Below are 17,786 nucleotides of genomic sequence, written 5' to 3'. Positions count from 1 at the left end.
CATATCAAGTTGAACACTGACAGCAAAAGCAACCAGTTAACGTGTTTAGAGAGAATAGCTTAAGATACTTTACTATGTTTACTGTTAACGTGTGCAACATCCACAAAAGCAACCAGTTAATGTTGCATCTTCCAAAGCATCTTTTTGGATTCTCATACTTGTAGATGATATAACATCTGGCTGTAGTATTTTTTCCCTCTTCTTCATTTATGATTTTACAAATATAGATATGTCTGATCAGGCAGCAGCACCAGGTGGCAGGACAGTTTTGAGAGTTGTTGGCGGTTGGTAAGTAATGGTATTATTATTACTTTTTAGGATATATAATTTGTTTTATAATATATGTCTAACATTTACATGGTTTATAATGCAGTTTTACACCAGATGACCATAAAGTTGCAGGATATATTTCTAGTAAGTTCCGTGAGCGAGTATGTCGTTCAAGGCATACTTGGAGGCATGTCGATGAGGGCATGCGCAACTTCTACTACGACGAGTTTGTGGTAAGTCATTTTAAACACCTTATAATGAAGTTGTTTATGTTTCGACTAATTTTTTTTTTTCTTGCAGAAAAAGTATACTTTTGAGCTAGGACATGAGCGGGAGTTTCAAGACGCCTGGAATGCTGCTGTTGGCAAATTATATAAAGATCTGCTATATAAATGCAGAAGTAAGGGCGCCAGACCATCTTGGATCCCAGAGGACATCTGGGCTGCATGGCAAGCAGTATGACAAGCAGAAAGATGGCAGACAAATGCAGAGATAGCTCGGTCCAACAGAAAGACCGAGCTAGCTGGCCCTAGCACCGGATCCACAAAACATACAGCTGGATCCCGCTCCATTGTGGAGCATACCTTGGACTTAGTAAGTTTACAATTAGATACGTTGTTTAATTAATTAGTAATGTCATTATTTTTATTTAATTATATTTTTGATTTTTCAGGAGCACCAGTTACAGCGTCCTCCTACTTGTTGGGAGATTTTTACAAAGACACACAAGTCCAAGGATGACACTTTTATTGATGCTCGCTCGCAGACATTAGACGTAAGAAAATAATTTGTAAATTTATTTCACATTACCGTCATGTAATTATTTTTCCTAAACTTAAATTTTATAATAATTTAATTTTAAACAGGCTGAATATACTGCTAGAGTTGCACAGGCGTCTGCGCCTGCAGTTGAGGGAGGAGAGAGGCAGGAGCTCTCAACCGACCAGTTGAATGAGATCTACTATGATGTGGTCGGTGGGAGGAAGAAGAGCTCCACCCTCTACGGTCTAGGGTCCCAGGCGAGAGTGGTATATGATCGTGTGATGGCCCCTAGAGCCAGGGGTCGTCCCAGCGGATCAGATTCTGCGATAGAAGCCCTACAAAAAGAAAATCAAGAATTAAAGGATCGACTCGCCGTATTAGAGGGGCAGCAAGATCGACTCGCCGTATTAGAGGCGCAGGTAGAAAGTCAAGCTCGGCTTGGGCGGCAGATGGCGGCCTTCATGGAGGCCTTCGGCCAGACGCCATCGCTGCCTGCTTTTGATGCGCTGCGAGCTGAGATGCGAGGTGCGGACCCTGATACAGAGACTCAGGACCCTAATGCTCCTGATCAGTAGCTGTCTGCAAGGTAGGTTAGCATTTCTATTACTTTTAATTTTTTTTACGTTATTACTTATAAGCATGCATTTTTCAAATACGTTGTTCTATTACTAACCTATCTTATTGGTTTTTTTGCAGGATCTTCTATTTTGCCTCGGCTCGTTTAGATATAATTTTCATCAGTTCTTGTATTTTGACATTTGATACACTATCATTGTATCCAGATATTTGTATTTATGTTATTTTATTCAGATTGTATCGGAGTATTTTGACATGTGTTGTATTAAGATGGAAAATTAGTGTTGTATTTTACCATTGTTGGTCTATTTGTGTATTTTTATTATATTATATTGATTTTGTTGTTATGTAAATAGGAAATTCAGAAAAACAGATTAAAATATTTTAAAAAATTATATTATTAGCGACGGAATTTATAATTCCGTCGTAATAATCGAATTTTTTTTAAATTTAGCGACGGAAGTTTAAATTTCGTAGCGACGGAATTTAAACTTTCCGTCGACTAAATTTAAAGAAATATTATTTTTGTTAATTTTTTTTTCAAAGTTGCGACCGATTCTTAAATTCCGTCGTTAATTAGCGATGGAATTTATTATTCCGTCGCTATTTTTTTTGCGACGGTAAAAATTCCGTCGCTAAATATTTAATTAGCGACTGAATTCTTTATTTCGTCGCTAATTAGCGATGGAATTATTATTTCGGTCGTTAAAGTGACGTCAGCGACCAAAAAAAGCACGACGACAAAGTTCTAATGTCTTCGGTCGTTAATCGGGATTAGCGACCGATTAGCGACCGAAATATTCCGTCGCTATTTGCTAAAATTTTTGTAGTGAATGTACCTATTCCCACACGCTTTGAACCATAAAAAGCTATTGACGTGATTGATATCTATTGTAACTTGTAAATGTAATGGCCTATACTATAAGAGTGCCGCTAAGGCCCCAGAACAAAGGGTTCATGGAAATAAATGAAACGGAGCCTAACCAATAAAGCAAGAGGTTGTACCACATTAACGAAGAAACTCCAAGGAAGAGAATGCTCATACCTAAAGCTTGATGACGCTGGTCTTCTACGTGGCCGTTAGGATGCTTCCATCACTGTCATTGTCCGAGAGAAACCCAGAGAGAAGAATCACAGCAGCAAACCCCATCATAAGGAGGAAGAACCCCAATCTCGCACCAAAAGCCGACCGGACGTAGAACCCACCTTCGAACGGAGACGGCGCATAATAGGGTGCCGAGTAAAAGAAACTCGAGCTGGGAGGCCCTATTAATTTATGGGACTTAGGGCCGACCCTGTCAGACGACCCGAGTTAGAGGGAGTCTTATGGCTAGAGTAGAAGGAAATATGATGGCCTGAATCGGAGGAGTCTGGTACATACTTTAACTTCCAACTCTATTTGATTTTTAACTCATTGACTTGACTTGACTGACCTTGCCATAAATAGGTCTCCCATTCAACCATATTAATTAATATTAATCAGAATTATAATATTTATATTACAACAACTATGATCTCATAGTTATTACCATAATATCTAATAAAGATATTTTCAAAAATAAAAAAAACACTGGAATGAAATATATTTTAATAATAAATGAAAAAAGAAATGCTTTTAGGCTATTATAATAAAAAGGGATGTTTTTGTAATTTTTACCTACAATTCTATTCACTAAACCAAACTTAAAATAGATAAATGAACATCACATCCTTCAATTCGCCTCCAATTAATAAATAGTAATGCACCAAAAGAATTATCTAAAATTTAGTGACTTTCCCTCCATACATTTAAATTTAAACTACCCCCGCAACACCATTAATTCTAACGCTAGCTGCACCCTCCTCCCTCACATTAACTATTCACTGTTCCTCTTGAGACTCCATTTACTGCTCCTGCAATTGCTCAGAGATGCTCTGTCCCTTCAATACTGCCCTCACAACATCTGCTCATGGTGCATAAAAATGGCCACCATCCACCATTTTCACTTCCACTTCACTTCACTCTCTCCCACCTCCTCTCTAACTCATCACTCTTCCACCTTCAACTTGGGCAATATGAAGATGATGATGTGTTTCCTAGTCATTTGCTTGGCCTCTCAAGCTCTCACTCAGTCCGCCTCCAGAAGCCTTCAAGGTGGAAGAGTGATGACTACTAGATCTTCATATTTGTAATAAAAAGTTGTTTTCTCTGTGTGTGTGTGTGTGTGTGTGTGTGTGTGTTTAGGAAGAAAATGGTGTGCATGTTTCTTTACATGTTTACGTTCTAACAAATTAGTTAAATGCATGCAGATTCGCATGGCGAATGCACGAGCCCACCGTCCGGCGCCGGAGTGCCGTCATCCCACGGCGCGCCACCGTCCGGAGGTGGTGCGGGTGGACACTACAATCCGCCGTCATCGAGTACTCCGGTGGTGGTTCCCACCCCCACCACTCCTGTGGTGGTGGCTCCACCGACGTACGGAGCCGGCCCCGGAGTGCGTCACCCCACGGCGCGCCACCGGCCGGAGGTGGTGGAGGTGGATACTACAACCCGCCGTCGTCATCGAGTACTCCGGTGGTGGTTCCCACGGCGCGCCACCGTCCGGAGGTGGTGGAGGTGGAGGTACTACAACCCGCCGTCGTCATCGAGTACTCCGGTGGTGGTTCCCACCCCCACCACTCCTGTGGTGGTGTCTCCACCAGCGACACCGACGTACCCACTGCTCCCGCCGGGGACTCCGTTCATCCCCATCGACCCCAATAGCGCCCCTCCGTTCACTTGCGAGTATGACATTATATTTTCTAATATTTTTATTTCATTTTTTTCCTTTAATTAAATCGAGATAATTTTTTGAGACAATATTTTGTTATTTAGCTATTGGAGGACGCATCCAAACGCTATATGGGCCTTATTTGGGTTCTGGTGCCCGCTGGGCCAAATCTTCGGCCTGCCCAACCCGGCGGCCTTCGCCACCATGAACCCGACCATTTTGGACGCGCTGGCGAACACGCGGCATGACGGGATTGGCGAGCTCTACCGACAGGCCACAGCCGCGTTCCTCAACTCGCTGGTCGACCGCCGCTTCTACTTCACGGGCCAGCAAGTGAGGGACTCGTTCCAGGCCGCAGTTGGGTCAGACCGGGCCGCTTCGGCCCAGGCCCAAGTGTTCAAGCGGGCCAACGAAGGCCGGCTCAAGCGCCATTAATTATGCTTTGTGCTAGATCGACGTAGCGGATGCTGCTTTAAATGTAGTAATTATTGTGGGTTTAAGACGTTATTTAATATGTGTCCTGTGTTGCAGTGATGAAATTGATTGAATTTATGGAGTAGAATTGTGTATTAATGTTCCACGTTTAAGCATTAAATGTAAGGCCAGACAATTAATTAAGATCTCTGCAGAAGAACAAGGAATGGCACGTGAATCCTTTATGAAAATTGCAGGCACTGCATTCACTTCATAGCTAGCAATATGAACTAGACTTTTTATGCTACAAGAACAAAGAAAAGAAAAGCCATTGAATGAATGAAATTCACCATAGCTACATTCCTACAATGAGAAAGGAGTTAAAGTATAGCAATCTTTTCACTACTTTTTTGCTCAGCTTTTCATGAGATACCAAAAATTCACTTTGCTGGGATTTTTTTTCCATGTTCATGCAATGGAGTGCAATCTTATACAAAAGGATCAATGGAGTTCCCTTATGCAATTGTTCCAAAATGAATCTCCACCACATGGAGGATGTAGCTCTAGGAATTTGAAAGTTTGGCATGCCCAGATTTCTCATTTGTGTTTTCCTCATCATCATCGTCGTCATCATCCTGCGCCAAAGATCCTGCTTGCTGGAATTCTTTGACCTTATGGAATTCGTTGTAGTGAGCTTTTCGATGCTCACTGATACTTAACCTTGTAGCATCCGCTTCAGAATCTGATACATAGTGTACACATATTAGCAGTCTTGTTGGATAGTGATGATTGCAAATACAAATGTACAGACGCCTTTAAGGTCGATCAAACAATGTCGCCAAAAAACGAATGACAGAGGAATGGGAGATAGGCAGCTCAAAGTACAGTTTCACCAATGCAGATCAGAAATGTTTGGCTTGTAACTACAGTCTTTATAGTAAGTTGAAGAAACTAGCTTGATCTATGAATAAAGTGCCAAATTTTGGCATTCGTGATTCACCATTTAATAGATATTTCTACTTGAACTGAACAAGAAATATGCACCTACTTATTTATCTTACATCTTTACAAATTACTTTTAATGCTGCTTCTAAATTACCAACACAGTAAAAGTATCTATAAATTCTTTAAAAGTTAGGCATCTTAATACTCCACTCCAAACTTCAACTTCTGTCCAAGATAGCACAAGTGATGGCTAATTAGACATACCACAACATTTTATCTCTTCTAAAATATCAAACCCCTACAAAACTTGGAAGGAGAAATTTAAAAAGTAGAATAACTAGGTTCCATGGCACAGCATTGTCCCACTATACCCACTCTATGAATGATGTTATCACTTCTCCTTGTATTTTCTATTCCCTCTTGTTCTTGAGAAATAAAAGCAAATTTTGATTCTAACCTCTGCCTAAGTATAAGCATTAGCCTCATGTTTCCAAAAGGAAAAAAAATAGGGCTCACCATTCTTAAATGTTTGTTACTAGGTCCATGCACCTACTAATAAAGAATCTACATTGACAATACACAAAATTTCATTTCACACTCATAATTTGGCTCTTTGGATATGCCCCTAGAATTTTGGAATTGTTATTTTACCTCCTATTGTTTCGACATTTGTTATCTCCAGGGGAATTTTTGACATTTTTGAAATCCTACAAACTCATGCTATGAGTCATTGTAAAACCAAACACACAAAAAGGCTTACAGTATCTCAAAATTTGGCCACAAGTTTATTCGCAAATCAGCTTGCTGCCATTCTGTGCAATAATTCCACATCATAAGTTGATCTACAAATCAATTTGCACCATTTTTAGGGCCGTGTTAAGATTAATGTTAAAGTTAGGAGCCCAAAAAAGATCACAGTTTTTCGATGTGATAACATAGTGGTTAAATTCCAAGGTGCAAGGTGCTTACTATCATTTTTGAAGTTACATACTATGTTACATTTTGTGCTGAAGTCAGACACCCAGAAAAGCTCACAGACTCACAAACATGCATCCTGGAACTTGAATTTATATTGGAACATAATAGTGGCAGGCTGATTTGGTCACAATCAAAATTTGAGGCACAATGATCTTTTCTAGATTCTTAACTTCAAAACAAGTTGTAACATGGATTTTGTGACTCCAGAAATATTAAATATCATGAATTTATAAAATGCAAGCTAATTTTACAACCAACCTATGTCCTAAATTTGGCATTGTGCTGACACAATGGCCACAAGCTGCTGATTTGCAAATTAGCTTGCAGCCAAAATTTAAGGGACATTGAGCTTCTTTAGGTTGCTATAGCTTTAATAAGAGTTTTAATATAGGGTTGTGACTCTAAAAATGCTAAAATTCTTAAAGTTATGAGGGGCTAGATAATTTGTAAATTGAACTTGAAACTTTGGCATTATGCTGACATAACATGGCTACAAGCTAATTTGGGGGAAATTAGCTTGAGGCCAAAATTTGGCAAGTCATGAGTTTGTTTGGTTCTTGACTTTAATACAAGTTGTAGCATGAGTTTGTAACTCCAAAAATGTTAAAAATCATGCACTCTGGAGATAATGAACGTTAACCTTAGAGGTATTTTAAGAATAGAATGATACTTAAATGAGTAAAATGTGATTCCAAAACTTTGGGAGGAACTTTCAGAAAAGGCAACAAAATATGGGAGGCAAAATGAAATTTTCTCTAACAATTATGTAAGATTTTGTAACTAGTATTTCTAAATTTGTGAGAAGGGAACTGACCTATCCTCAATTTGCAGAAATATGTCCAACTTATAAACAAAAGCATCAAATAATGAAATAAATGATGGGATAAATATGTAAAATCCAACTAGATAAAACATATCTACAACCATCATCTTGCTCCATTGCCTCAGGTTCATCTTCAGAAGAGACCCAATCATCAATTGAATTTCTACGTGAAGAAGCTATATGATTCAATGCAGTGATGAGAGCTTCAGCATGAGCTGTGAAATCAGCAAAAGTTCCTTTAGGTGATAGAGAACCTACACTACAAAACACTTTGGTTAGTTGATCAAATAGACAAAGAACATAATAGATTGTAAAGATTAACTAGAAGCCAGACATCTACCATCATCATCAACCATATGATGGAAAGGTGTCTTTGGTTCCATTATTTTCTGTCTCACTGGTTTGTTTGCTTCAATTTCATCCAAGTTTTCTTGATTCCATCTGACTCTACCCTTTCTAGAATAAAAAGAATATAAAAAAATGTTTTGGTCATTTGATGAATCATGTGCCATATATCAGTATCAGGGATGTAATTCAGTAACTGAATTCGTATGCATATCTATTGATAGTTCAAGGGAAGATGAAGAATAACATAGGTAACCGTGATTTGTCAAAACAAGTTTCTTAAAATTAAACTTCACTTTGCTAGCCTATATGGTGTTTCTGTTGCATACATATGACAAGGAACAAACAATGGGGGGAAAATAACATAAAAGAGAACAGAAAATAAATCAAAGCACATGGAAGCCTAGTTGTTTGGAAGTAAGATGCAAGCAAAAAGGAATCTGAAGTTCAGGAATTCAAAATTTGGAATAGATACAGAGAGATAGAGAGGCAAAGGCTCAACAAAGATTATGCAATAATTGTGACTATATGATAAATTCAATCAGCTCAAACAAGTGATATTATCTACAAAGAGACATAATCACCACTAACTTTCAGATACCACAATTGATCTCAATTTTCAAGTTTGATTAGGTTCAGCAGTTATAATCAAGATATTTGGGAAACACTATGTTATTTATATTCAAAGACAGACAGGTTTCTGTCATGGTAGCTTAGGTTGGATTTGATGATAATTTTTACAACTCACTTTTGTTAGCATTTGGTATGAAATTGAAAATCTATGTGCCTCGTGCAATGAATACATGTACATATGGAAAAATAATAATTTAATTAAAAATTTAATCAATGTAACAAAACATGATTTGGTTAATCTGAATAATACTAGTAATATAATCTTGCATAGAGCTCAATGGAGGATAGGGTTCATGTAGCCAACCCCAAACAATTGGACAAATATGGCTTGATGGTGATGATAATGAAGATGGATAGAAAAAACTAATGAGTAAATTTCATAATTAAAGCATTAAAATAACATAGCTTAAAATTAAAAATGGTCACTAACCTCATTCTTTGTGGATTGATATGTGCATGCAACAGAAATGTCTATTTATACTTGAACAACCTAGAAACATGGTACAGTCAGAAGCTTACTGTTGATGAATTTAGAATGGTTCAGGTGCATAAATAATCATAATCAGATCAGATATACATAACTAATGAACAAGAGAAAGCTACAATCAATCACTTTGAATGGATACTTGAAGACATCCTCTACAAATGCTCGGAAAACTTAACATTTGTCCATTTGTCTATCAAAAATTATGCGTCAGTTATCCACATCAGTCATATGGAATTTCTTCTGCCAAATCATTTGAAGAAGGTGGCGACATCACACAGATGATTGTTTTTGCATCAACAATGCCAAATTAAACCCTCAAACACCTAACTGACAAAATTATCTTTAGATGCCAAGAATCTATAGCACAATTTTTTAAATAAAAATAGCAAAATCAAATCAAACACTAAAGAAAATTTCCTCCAAGCCTCGTAGCAAAGAGAACAAAACCCCTCAAACAGTATTAAAATCCATCCGATCTTATTAGAAAAACAAAACAACAACCAAATGGATTATAAGTAGAGTCGTCAATTTGGGTTGGACCCCGTCAGATTGGCTCGCCTCGCTAAATAATTTAAGCGGATTGGATTGAAATTTTATCAACCTATTTTAAGGTGGATTCAGGTGGACCAACCTGCCTAAACGACGTCCGCATGGGTCAGCCCGTGGCGGGCTTGGGTTGACCGACGATTGAGAAAACTTATTTTTTTAAAAATTTAAAATTAAAGTAGAAAACTCAATGGACTAGTGAATTTGACATCTAAACCGCAATCAAAATGTAAAAATTTTAACTTACCCATTTAAAATATAATCCAAACTTATAATTTTTAATATTTTATATATTTTTTTATTTTTTGACATGCCCGTGGGTTGACCCGCTTAACCCATAATCCGCCTGGATTGGGTTGGATTAGAGATTTCTCAACCCGTCAAGCTGGTGGGTCATCCCATCCCGCCTTGCCATATGATGAATTTCCAATGGATTGGCCTGTCCCGCTATAGTTTGACCCATTTAACAACTCTAATTATGAGCCTTATAATATTTTCTATTCATCAGACACTTAATTACAAAAAAACAAGAAAGTTGATACTTTATCTCGAAAAACCTAATATTTGGATTACGATCAACCAAAAAAGTGAATATGCGCAAAAGCCAGATCTTTCCTTCGCTCCTCAATCACAAGGCCAATGGAGGTGGCTCCATGAGATGATTGGTATCCCTAACAGATGATCGACCATTGCCTACCCGCCTAGAGGAGGCGCCGCAGCGATCAGGCGAGATGTGGCGGAGGCACGCAGGAAGGGGCAATGGGTAAAAAGATAGGATAGGATTGAAAGAGACGAAGGGAGAATGAAAGTAGGTGGAGGAGAAGAGCCGTACCGGAGAAACGTGGTGGTGGTGCAGAGGCAAGGAGAAGAGAGAGGCGTGCGGAGGCGGAGCGGTGGTGGCCGTGGTGATGGCGCGCAGGGCGCGAGGCGGCCAATGTGCAATAGGAAATAGGAATGCGACATTGGCGGAAGTGCTTTCTTTTTAAAGAAAATTAACAAAATATTCTAGGAAAAAATAAAAGCTGCTCAGTTACGGGGTAAACGAGCTAAGTTGCTCATAAATTATTCTAGTCTTTGATTTGAAAAAAAATTCATTTGAGTTCGTTCAATTAAGTTAACGAGCCAAGTTCGAACTTAATTTCAAGCTTAAAAATATTAAGTCAAGCTTGAGCTTAACAGTATTTGGTTTGTGAGTTCGTGAACATGTTCGCGAACATGTTTGTTTAAAGGCTCACACATAGACGTATTTGTTAAGAAACTCACGAATATATATATATATATATTAACGAATCAAACTCGAACTTTAATACTTAGGAAAATCGAACCGAGCTCGAGCTCAAGCCTCTTATTATTTGACTCGGCTCGGTTCGATTACACCTCTGCCTCTAGTTTTTAAATATATCAAAACAATCAAAAAAAAATATTATCCCAGATTTAAATTTTTAAAAAATTAAGTTTATAGTAATTTTAATTAAATTAAAATTATTTTAACTCAATTTCAAAAATATATTTTGATATAAGTAATTTTAAGTAAGACTACTTTTATCTTATGATAAAGTAGTTTGCCAAAATTATTATAATAATATTAAAATAAAAAATTTATTAGGTGAATTAATATTATAAAAAGTAGGTGCTCTTTTAAAAAAAAGGACCATTTTTCTGCCTAACAAAAATCTACCAGCCTCGCTCTCGTGCTCCGTTGCGAAATGGCTTCCGCTTGTTTGTTTCCCCGGCCAATGTCCCCGCTGCTGTCGCCTCCTCTCCGGCCATTCCTCCACCACTGCGCCGTTCCCCGAATCGGAGTTCCCTATCCGAGATCGAAGGTTTGCGGGACGCCTCTTCCTCCTCCTAAGGCCGCCCTGTTCGCGGAGCTGGCGGCACTCCAGGGCTCCCTCCTCGATCTCGTCCGGGCTTCTCCGCCCACCTGGAAGTCGGCTATTGCCAGCAACCTCTTCATATTCATCTTCGGATCCCCCATTCTATTGTCGGGGCTGACGATTTCCGGCATGGGGTCGGCCTTCCTCCTGGGGATTTTATCTTGGAGAGCCTTCGGGCCTTCCGGATTCTTCATTGTAGCGGCCTACTTTGCCATAGTAAGTCTGAACTTTCTTGGTTTTTTTTCGTTTATGAATATTGGGAACGATTAGCTTTATTCTCTAACGGGGGCGATCTTTGGCGTAGCTTTTCTGTGTCGCTACTTAGGGCATTTTTTCCTGGAGATCCTTCCCTGTTTGATAGCTTTGAAGTTTGATTGCGAAGATTACTAATCAAGTTCCACTGTAATCGTTGTCCATCATCAGCCATCAGTAAACGCATTTCCACAACTCATAGGAGCTCTTTGACTGAGTGATATGCTTCGTGCTTTCTCTAGAACCTCTCCTTTATGGTTCGACTTTGGGTATGTGGGTGGCCAAATAAAGTGGTTCAGCACAGTAGTCTAATAGTTTGGTCCATACTAGAAGGCGAGCATATTGTAATGCTATAGTCAGTGACGCAGGATTCAAAGACGAATTTTTAAATAAATTTGTTGGTACATTCTTTTGGTAGTTACTTATCTGTTTTTCTGCCTTCTCGTCATCATATTTGGTACACAGGCGACTGCAGCCACAAAGTTGAAAATTGCTCAAAAAGAAGCTCTTGGCATAGCAGAAAAAAGGGGAGGAAGAAGAGGACCAGGCAGTGTTATTGGCTCGAGTGCTTCTGCTTGTGTTTGTGCGCTCCTATCAATAAACAATATGGGTGGAGCTTTATTTGCACGATTTTGGCAACTAGGTTTTGTTGCCTGCTTTTGTACTAAACTGACTGATACTGTATCCAGTGAGATAGGCAAAGCATATGGAAAAACTACGTAAGTCAATTTGAACTTAAAAACACTGATATTATGATCACGATAATACATTGTGGGTGACAATAAATTATGGTTCTGTAAGTTAGTTAGTTAATTCACAACTATGTTATATATAATCTTTGAATTTGCATGTGCGTACACTCATAAAGTATCTTATGATCATTTTAGTATGTAGCAATGATGGTCAATTATGGTTAAGTTGGTTTTGTTCGATTTGTAATTATGTTGTATTTTATCTTTGAATTTTCAATGGTGCTAGCCTCTTTTAAACTACAATGCTAAAAATTATCATCTTACACACATATAGTCTTAATGTGCCACAGCAAATTCCATTAATTGAAATGAGTTATTATTAGTTTTCTAACAATTATTTAGCAGTTTTAAGAAAACAAAGTGTATATGCTGGACTTTCATATTAAATTTGTCAAGTTGTAGTTCACTTCTTATGAATCTTTGTAGCAAAGTCATCTGATGAGTGGTTATTATGAGTACTGAAGAATCTGAACACATTCAGGCTGTAGCTTTATTCATGTTTTCTTCTCATGCTAGAAACTAAATATCGTAAGTTAATTTACTATTTTCATCAATTCTTCCATGAATTGTGCTAGGCTGAACTGAAGCTTCTATCTCAAAGTACCCTTCTAAAATTGTCATTTATTGTATAGCTTTTCATTTCAGGACCTTTGCATTAGTGTAAGGTGATTTGAGGTGCATTGTTAAGTTCCTTCCATTGTCTACCTTGTAAAGTTGTGCATCTCTACTTGCTTATTTGCTCTGTTTGCTATCATATATATTTATTTGCACCAGCCTACATTTATTGGAAAAAATCAACACACAGGACACTTTATGCACAAATGGAATACAAATGTTTGAATTTGCTCCTTTCAGAACAGGTACTTGGCCACCACATTTAAGGTAGTACCAAAGGGAACGGAAGGAGCTGTAAGCATCGAAGGGACTGTTTCTGGAGTTGCTGCATCCATTGTCCTAGCTGGCATTGCTTATTCTATGGGACAGGTGCATTTTCATTTTGCATAAGTTCATCTCGGTATTTATTACCACCTTGGTACAATTATGAGATTTCAAGAATCTCCATTTGCCACCTTTGGAATTGCTCTAACTTGATGTATAATGCTTCATCTAATTTGAATTCAATTTTATAAGAATTCTAAATATTAGCTCATTCGGACAAAAACAAAATGTAGGGGGTCAAAATGCTAGTACTCTACTATTTATATTTGCTTGAAGTATAAAACCTCCTTGAATTATGGAGTATTTCACATGTTCTTGAATGCTTTTGGTATGGGCACAATTCCATAAACCTGTGATCTACCCCACAAGTTTCTGTACTCATTACCTTCAAATGTATCTTAGCTGTTAATCAGCCCTTTCAATGCTCATTTGAGCATAGGATGTGAGTTGCCTATGATAACTCATTTATCTTGATTCACACTATTTGCAAATGACAAAGCATATCTATACTAATCTTGGTACTAGCTTAAAGGTATTCAAAGATGAAGCAAAGAAATAGTGAAAATGTGAAGACAGGCTGTTCACATCTGAAATAGTGAAAATGTGAAGACAGGCTGTTCACATCTCAAATTTCTTAAAACTCATTCCTCTCACTATCTTGGAGGATAATTTGACCTACCCCAGTGGTGTTCTGCACCAACTTGACCTAATTGGGGCTATCTAACTTCATGAAATATGGGGCTGGGCCATGGTGGTGGAATGTCGAGATAAAATCCATGTGGGGTGAGTTGTGGATAATGGTAGGATTTAGTGCCCTACTCTGGCCTTATTATAGTCAAATCATAACAAATCACAACAAATATTGAAGCCTACTCAATTTAGCTTGAGCGCAGACTTGAGTATGGTGCTTTAGTTGAAGGAAGACTTGAGTATGATAATTGAATTACGGTGTTCTTAGTTTAGCTGACTGGCATTCCACTTCTGATGAACTGGGAGCAGGTCGTCCAGCTAGGATGAACTATGAATAGTTTGGACAAAAGCAGTTCATTTGGATGAACTAGAAGCAGATCAGATGAAGTGAGAGCAGGTGAACAGATGAACTGAAAGTGGTTCATCCATTTTGGATGAACTGAATGCAGTTTGGAATGAAGTGGAAGCAGTTCATCCAGTTCGATATAAACTGGGAGCAATTCAGATGAATAGTAGCTCGTCCAATTCAGATAAAGTGCTTCCACTTCTTTCTGAATTGCTTCCAGTTCATCCGAATTAAATGAACTACTTTTAGTTCATATGAAGTGGGCTGCTAAGTTAGCCAAGGTAAGAACACCTAATTCAATCTTCATCCTTCATATCAAATTTCCTTCAACCAAAGTATTGTATTCAAGTATGCATTTTGTTGATTTCACCATGATAGGTCTATTCTCTGTTGCTTTCCCCACATAAAATGGAATTTTAAAATGATATGGTTGATTGTTCACTTCCAATAAGTTAGTTTTTGAAATTTTGTATTGCTTTGGCCTACCCTCACAGTATACTATCATGCCTTGAAAGACTAGGGTGAGAAAGAGAATATTCCACCATAACTTTACCTACCTCACCTTGTGTGAGGCTAGAATGGGAAAATTCTTGTCAACCCATTGTGATCCAAATGTAAAGATTAGATATCGTACATTAATTACATCTCTTAGTAAAAAAAAGAAACAGACTTTGAGATGCATGAATGTCATGTGAGCATTGCTGGGGTTATGTATCTTACTCTCCAGTTGATCCACCAGAGCTGGCAGGGTACACCTCCGACAGATAGCTCACTTGTTTGCAAGCATGAAAGCGTATATATTGTTGATGAAATAATCCTCAAAGCCCCATATTACCTCCCCAGGGAAGAGACATGGCCAATGGACTGGGATTTTTTGATGGCCACAAGATGCATTCCAGAATAGCTTGTGGCAGGCAACATTAACTCATCTTCAATGAGTGGTGCCAACCACTTGGGCCAGTGAAAAGGATTTCAAGCAGGAAACATGGAACTTGGGACACATTTTGGAAGTTTCTAACTGATCCTATTTTTATGTGATTTATGATTCATTGAACAATTGTGAATGGCTTGTAGGCCTCATACATCATGGAAGCCAACGAATGGATTGATCAGCCATATTCATTCTTCAATCTTCCTATTAGTGGAGCAATTGAAAACATAGGGTATGTGTGCATGGTTGATGTTAAAATGAGTGGACATGAAATCCTATTTTAGGTATCTTGAATATATTGTTCTATGAGTATTGAAGATATTATCAATACAATAAAATATGAACAGTCAAAATTGTGAGGAACTTTTAGAATCTTGTGGAATCACCATGCCCTCTTGTGGTAAGATCTATCATCCTTAATAGATCAAAGTTGGACCTGGGCTGTTAGAAAACAATATGTACAATAGGAGCTAATGCATCAAAGGTAAGAATGTTAAGATGAGTGAGTGGGGTTGTTAGAAAAGATAAAATAAAAAAATAATATTTGAAAGCAATCAAGTGTATTTCGGATAGGCCAATGAGAATAGGATGAGATGGTATGAGTATGTTAAAAGGTGATCAATAATGCTAGTTAAGTGAGATGACTTAGTGTGGAAGATGTAAGGGATAGAAGGAGATCAAAGAAAATGCTAGTCATTCATAAAACATTCACCTGTGTTTGATGCTGACCGACAACCTAACACAACCCTCAACCTCGGGCTTGGAACTGGCATCAGCTGTTTTAAAGAAAATGCTAGTCAATGTAATAAAAATGATTTGATTAATTTGAATTTTACTAGTATTATTGCTTGCCTAGAGCAATCTCAATGGATGGATAAAATTCATTTAACCAACCTCAAATAATTAGGACATACATGGCTTGATGACGAAGACAACGATGATGATAGAAGCAAGATTTCAGTGCGCTGGTAAGTTCAGTCACAAATTTATTACCCTTATGACATGGGTGCTGTGTAAACTGAAGAAATTATTATGAAGAGAAATTCCTAATAACTCTGCTCATTAAACATATGAATTCAAGGTTTGCCATTTTGGCTCTTGATTTAATAAATAATTCCTTTTTTCTACAAGGATTCTTCCATTGGTTGTAACTGGTACCATTTGTGCCACCCCTTGATGATGCAGGTAGATTTACCACACGCTTCTATTTGTGTTTTGGCTTCTCAGATTGCAAACTTTGTTGAGAGTCTAATTGGTGCTACGCTCCAAGACAAAAACAGTTTTCAATGGGTAAGGTGTTACTAAAATTATATGCTCCGTATGTTTTTATGTGGTCAGATACCCCTTGTCAATTGACATAGCGAAATTTAATTAACTTTTACTCTCCTGTTAAGAGTTTAATGTATCAGGAAGGATGCAGCTAGACTCATCTATAACTTTGCTAGTAGATACCGTAAACCTTTTCTAATCTCCAATATAATAATCTTGTACCACTCAGTTTCCTATTTTACTGATCCTTGGGAAGATAAAATCATTGCACAAATAGCCCCCCTTTTTTTGTTTGTCTTGCTTTTGGAGGATGGAAATTTCCAAACAAACCTACTACTTAGATCATTAGAAAGGTTTCAGATAGACAAAAGTTAGAACCAGGTATGTAATACTTAACTAGATCCCTGGCTAATTAATAGCAGTAGTTCTGAAATACCATCCTATACTTGCCTTTTGTTTCTGCAAATGCAATCTTACTAGGATTTTAAGAGCTGAAAAGCAGTTCTCGTGGCAAAAAAATCTCTCTTTTTATTCATGTTCCTCCATTTTTTTTGTCCAGAATCAAGTTCAGCACTAAAAGCTTAGATCCCTGGCTAAGTAAAAACAAGTCCAAATAAACTAATATCCTGCACCTGCCCTTTGATTACCACAGTGTGTTTTCACTTGGAGTTCTAGTATTGAACAGCAACTGTGGCACAATAATCTCTCTGTCAACTCATTCTAATCCAATCTACTTTTCTTAGATCAGTTTCTCAAGAATGGGAGAGATTTGGTGACTTCTTTCCTTTTGGCTGGTCGCAGCATTTTTACCACATAATATGCTCCTGATTACACAAGTTCTTCAATATGTACCTCCAGTTTGGGCTCACAGTTTATTATTCCTTTCTCTTCACATGCAGCTGAACAATGACATCGTTAACGTTATCAACATCTCGATCGGCAGCATTTTGGCAATGTTGTTGCAGCTGCTCATTCGGACAAATTGAACACTCTCATTGTTATATGAAAATGCTTAAATGGAAGGCCTGCCCCAAGAGCATAAACTGAGAAAGTGGGAAGGCTTGCATTTTAGAGAAGGTTATCACAATTTCTCATGGACTAAGTGAATTTGTTTATTCTGTCAATCCATAATTTTTCTGATAATTCAATTAGTCATTGCCAAATTTCTGGGGCATAACATTATGTTTGTTATCATTAAAAT

General features: G+C 37.9%; 2 protein-coding genes and 1 pseudogene across 2 annotated transcripts; 2 read left to right on the top strand and 1 right to left on the bottom strand.

Annotated features, from left to right (window-relative positions):
- The first annotated feature begins 3,663 nt into the window (after window positions 1-3,663).
- LOC141831352 (uncharacterized) lies at window positions 3,664-4,793 on the top strand (annotated as a pseudogene).
- A 542-nt stretch (window positions 4,794-5,335) lies between these two features.
- LOC141832609 (protein phosphatase inhibitor 2-like) lies at window positions 5,336-10,492 on the bottom strand. The gene is made up of 4 exons (XM_074720085.1): window positions 10,362-10,492; window positions 7,859-7,974; window positions 7,620-7,772; window positions 5,336-5,514 (listed from the first exon to the last, which is right to left on the bottom strand). The coding sequence occupies exons 1-4, from the start codon at window positions 10,490-10,492 to the stop codon at window positions 5,336-5,338; spliced, it is 579 nt and encodes a 192-aa protein (XP_074576186.1).
- A 737-nt stretch (window positions 10,493-11,229) lies between these two features.
- On the top strand, window positions 11,230-17,773 carry LOC141832247 (protein VTE6, chloroplastic-like). The gene is made up of 5 exons (XM_074719742.1): window positions 11,230-11,622; window positions 12,124-12,377; window positions 13,271-13,394; window positions 16,502-16,606; window positions 17,485-17,773. The coding sequence occupies exons 1-5, from the start codon at window positions 11,236-11,238 to the stop codon at window positions 17,569-17,571; spliced, it is 957 nt and encodes a 318-aa protein (XP_074575843.1). The 5' UTR covers window positions 11,230-11,235; the 3' UTR covers window positions 17,572-17,773.
- Window positions 17,774-17,786: the final 13 nt, after the last annotated feature.

This window comes from Curcuma longa, chromosome 7 (assembly GCF_044706935.1).
Source record: "Curcuma longa cultivar G26 ecotype Majalengka, Jawa Barat chromosome 7, ITB_CL_G26_1.1, whole genome shotgun sequence".
NCBI classification, from domain to species: Eukaryota; Viridiplantae; Streptophyta; class Magnoliopsida; order Zingiberales; family Zingiberaceae; genus Curcuma; species Curcuma longa.
This window is presented reverse-complemented; position numbering and strand designations above follow the sequence as displayed.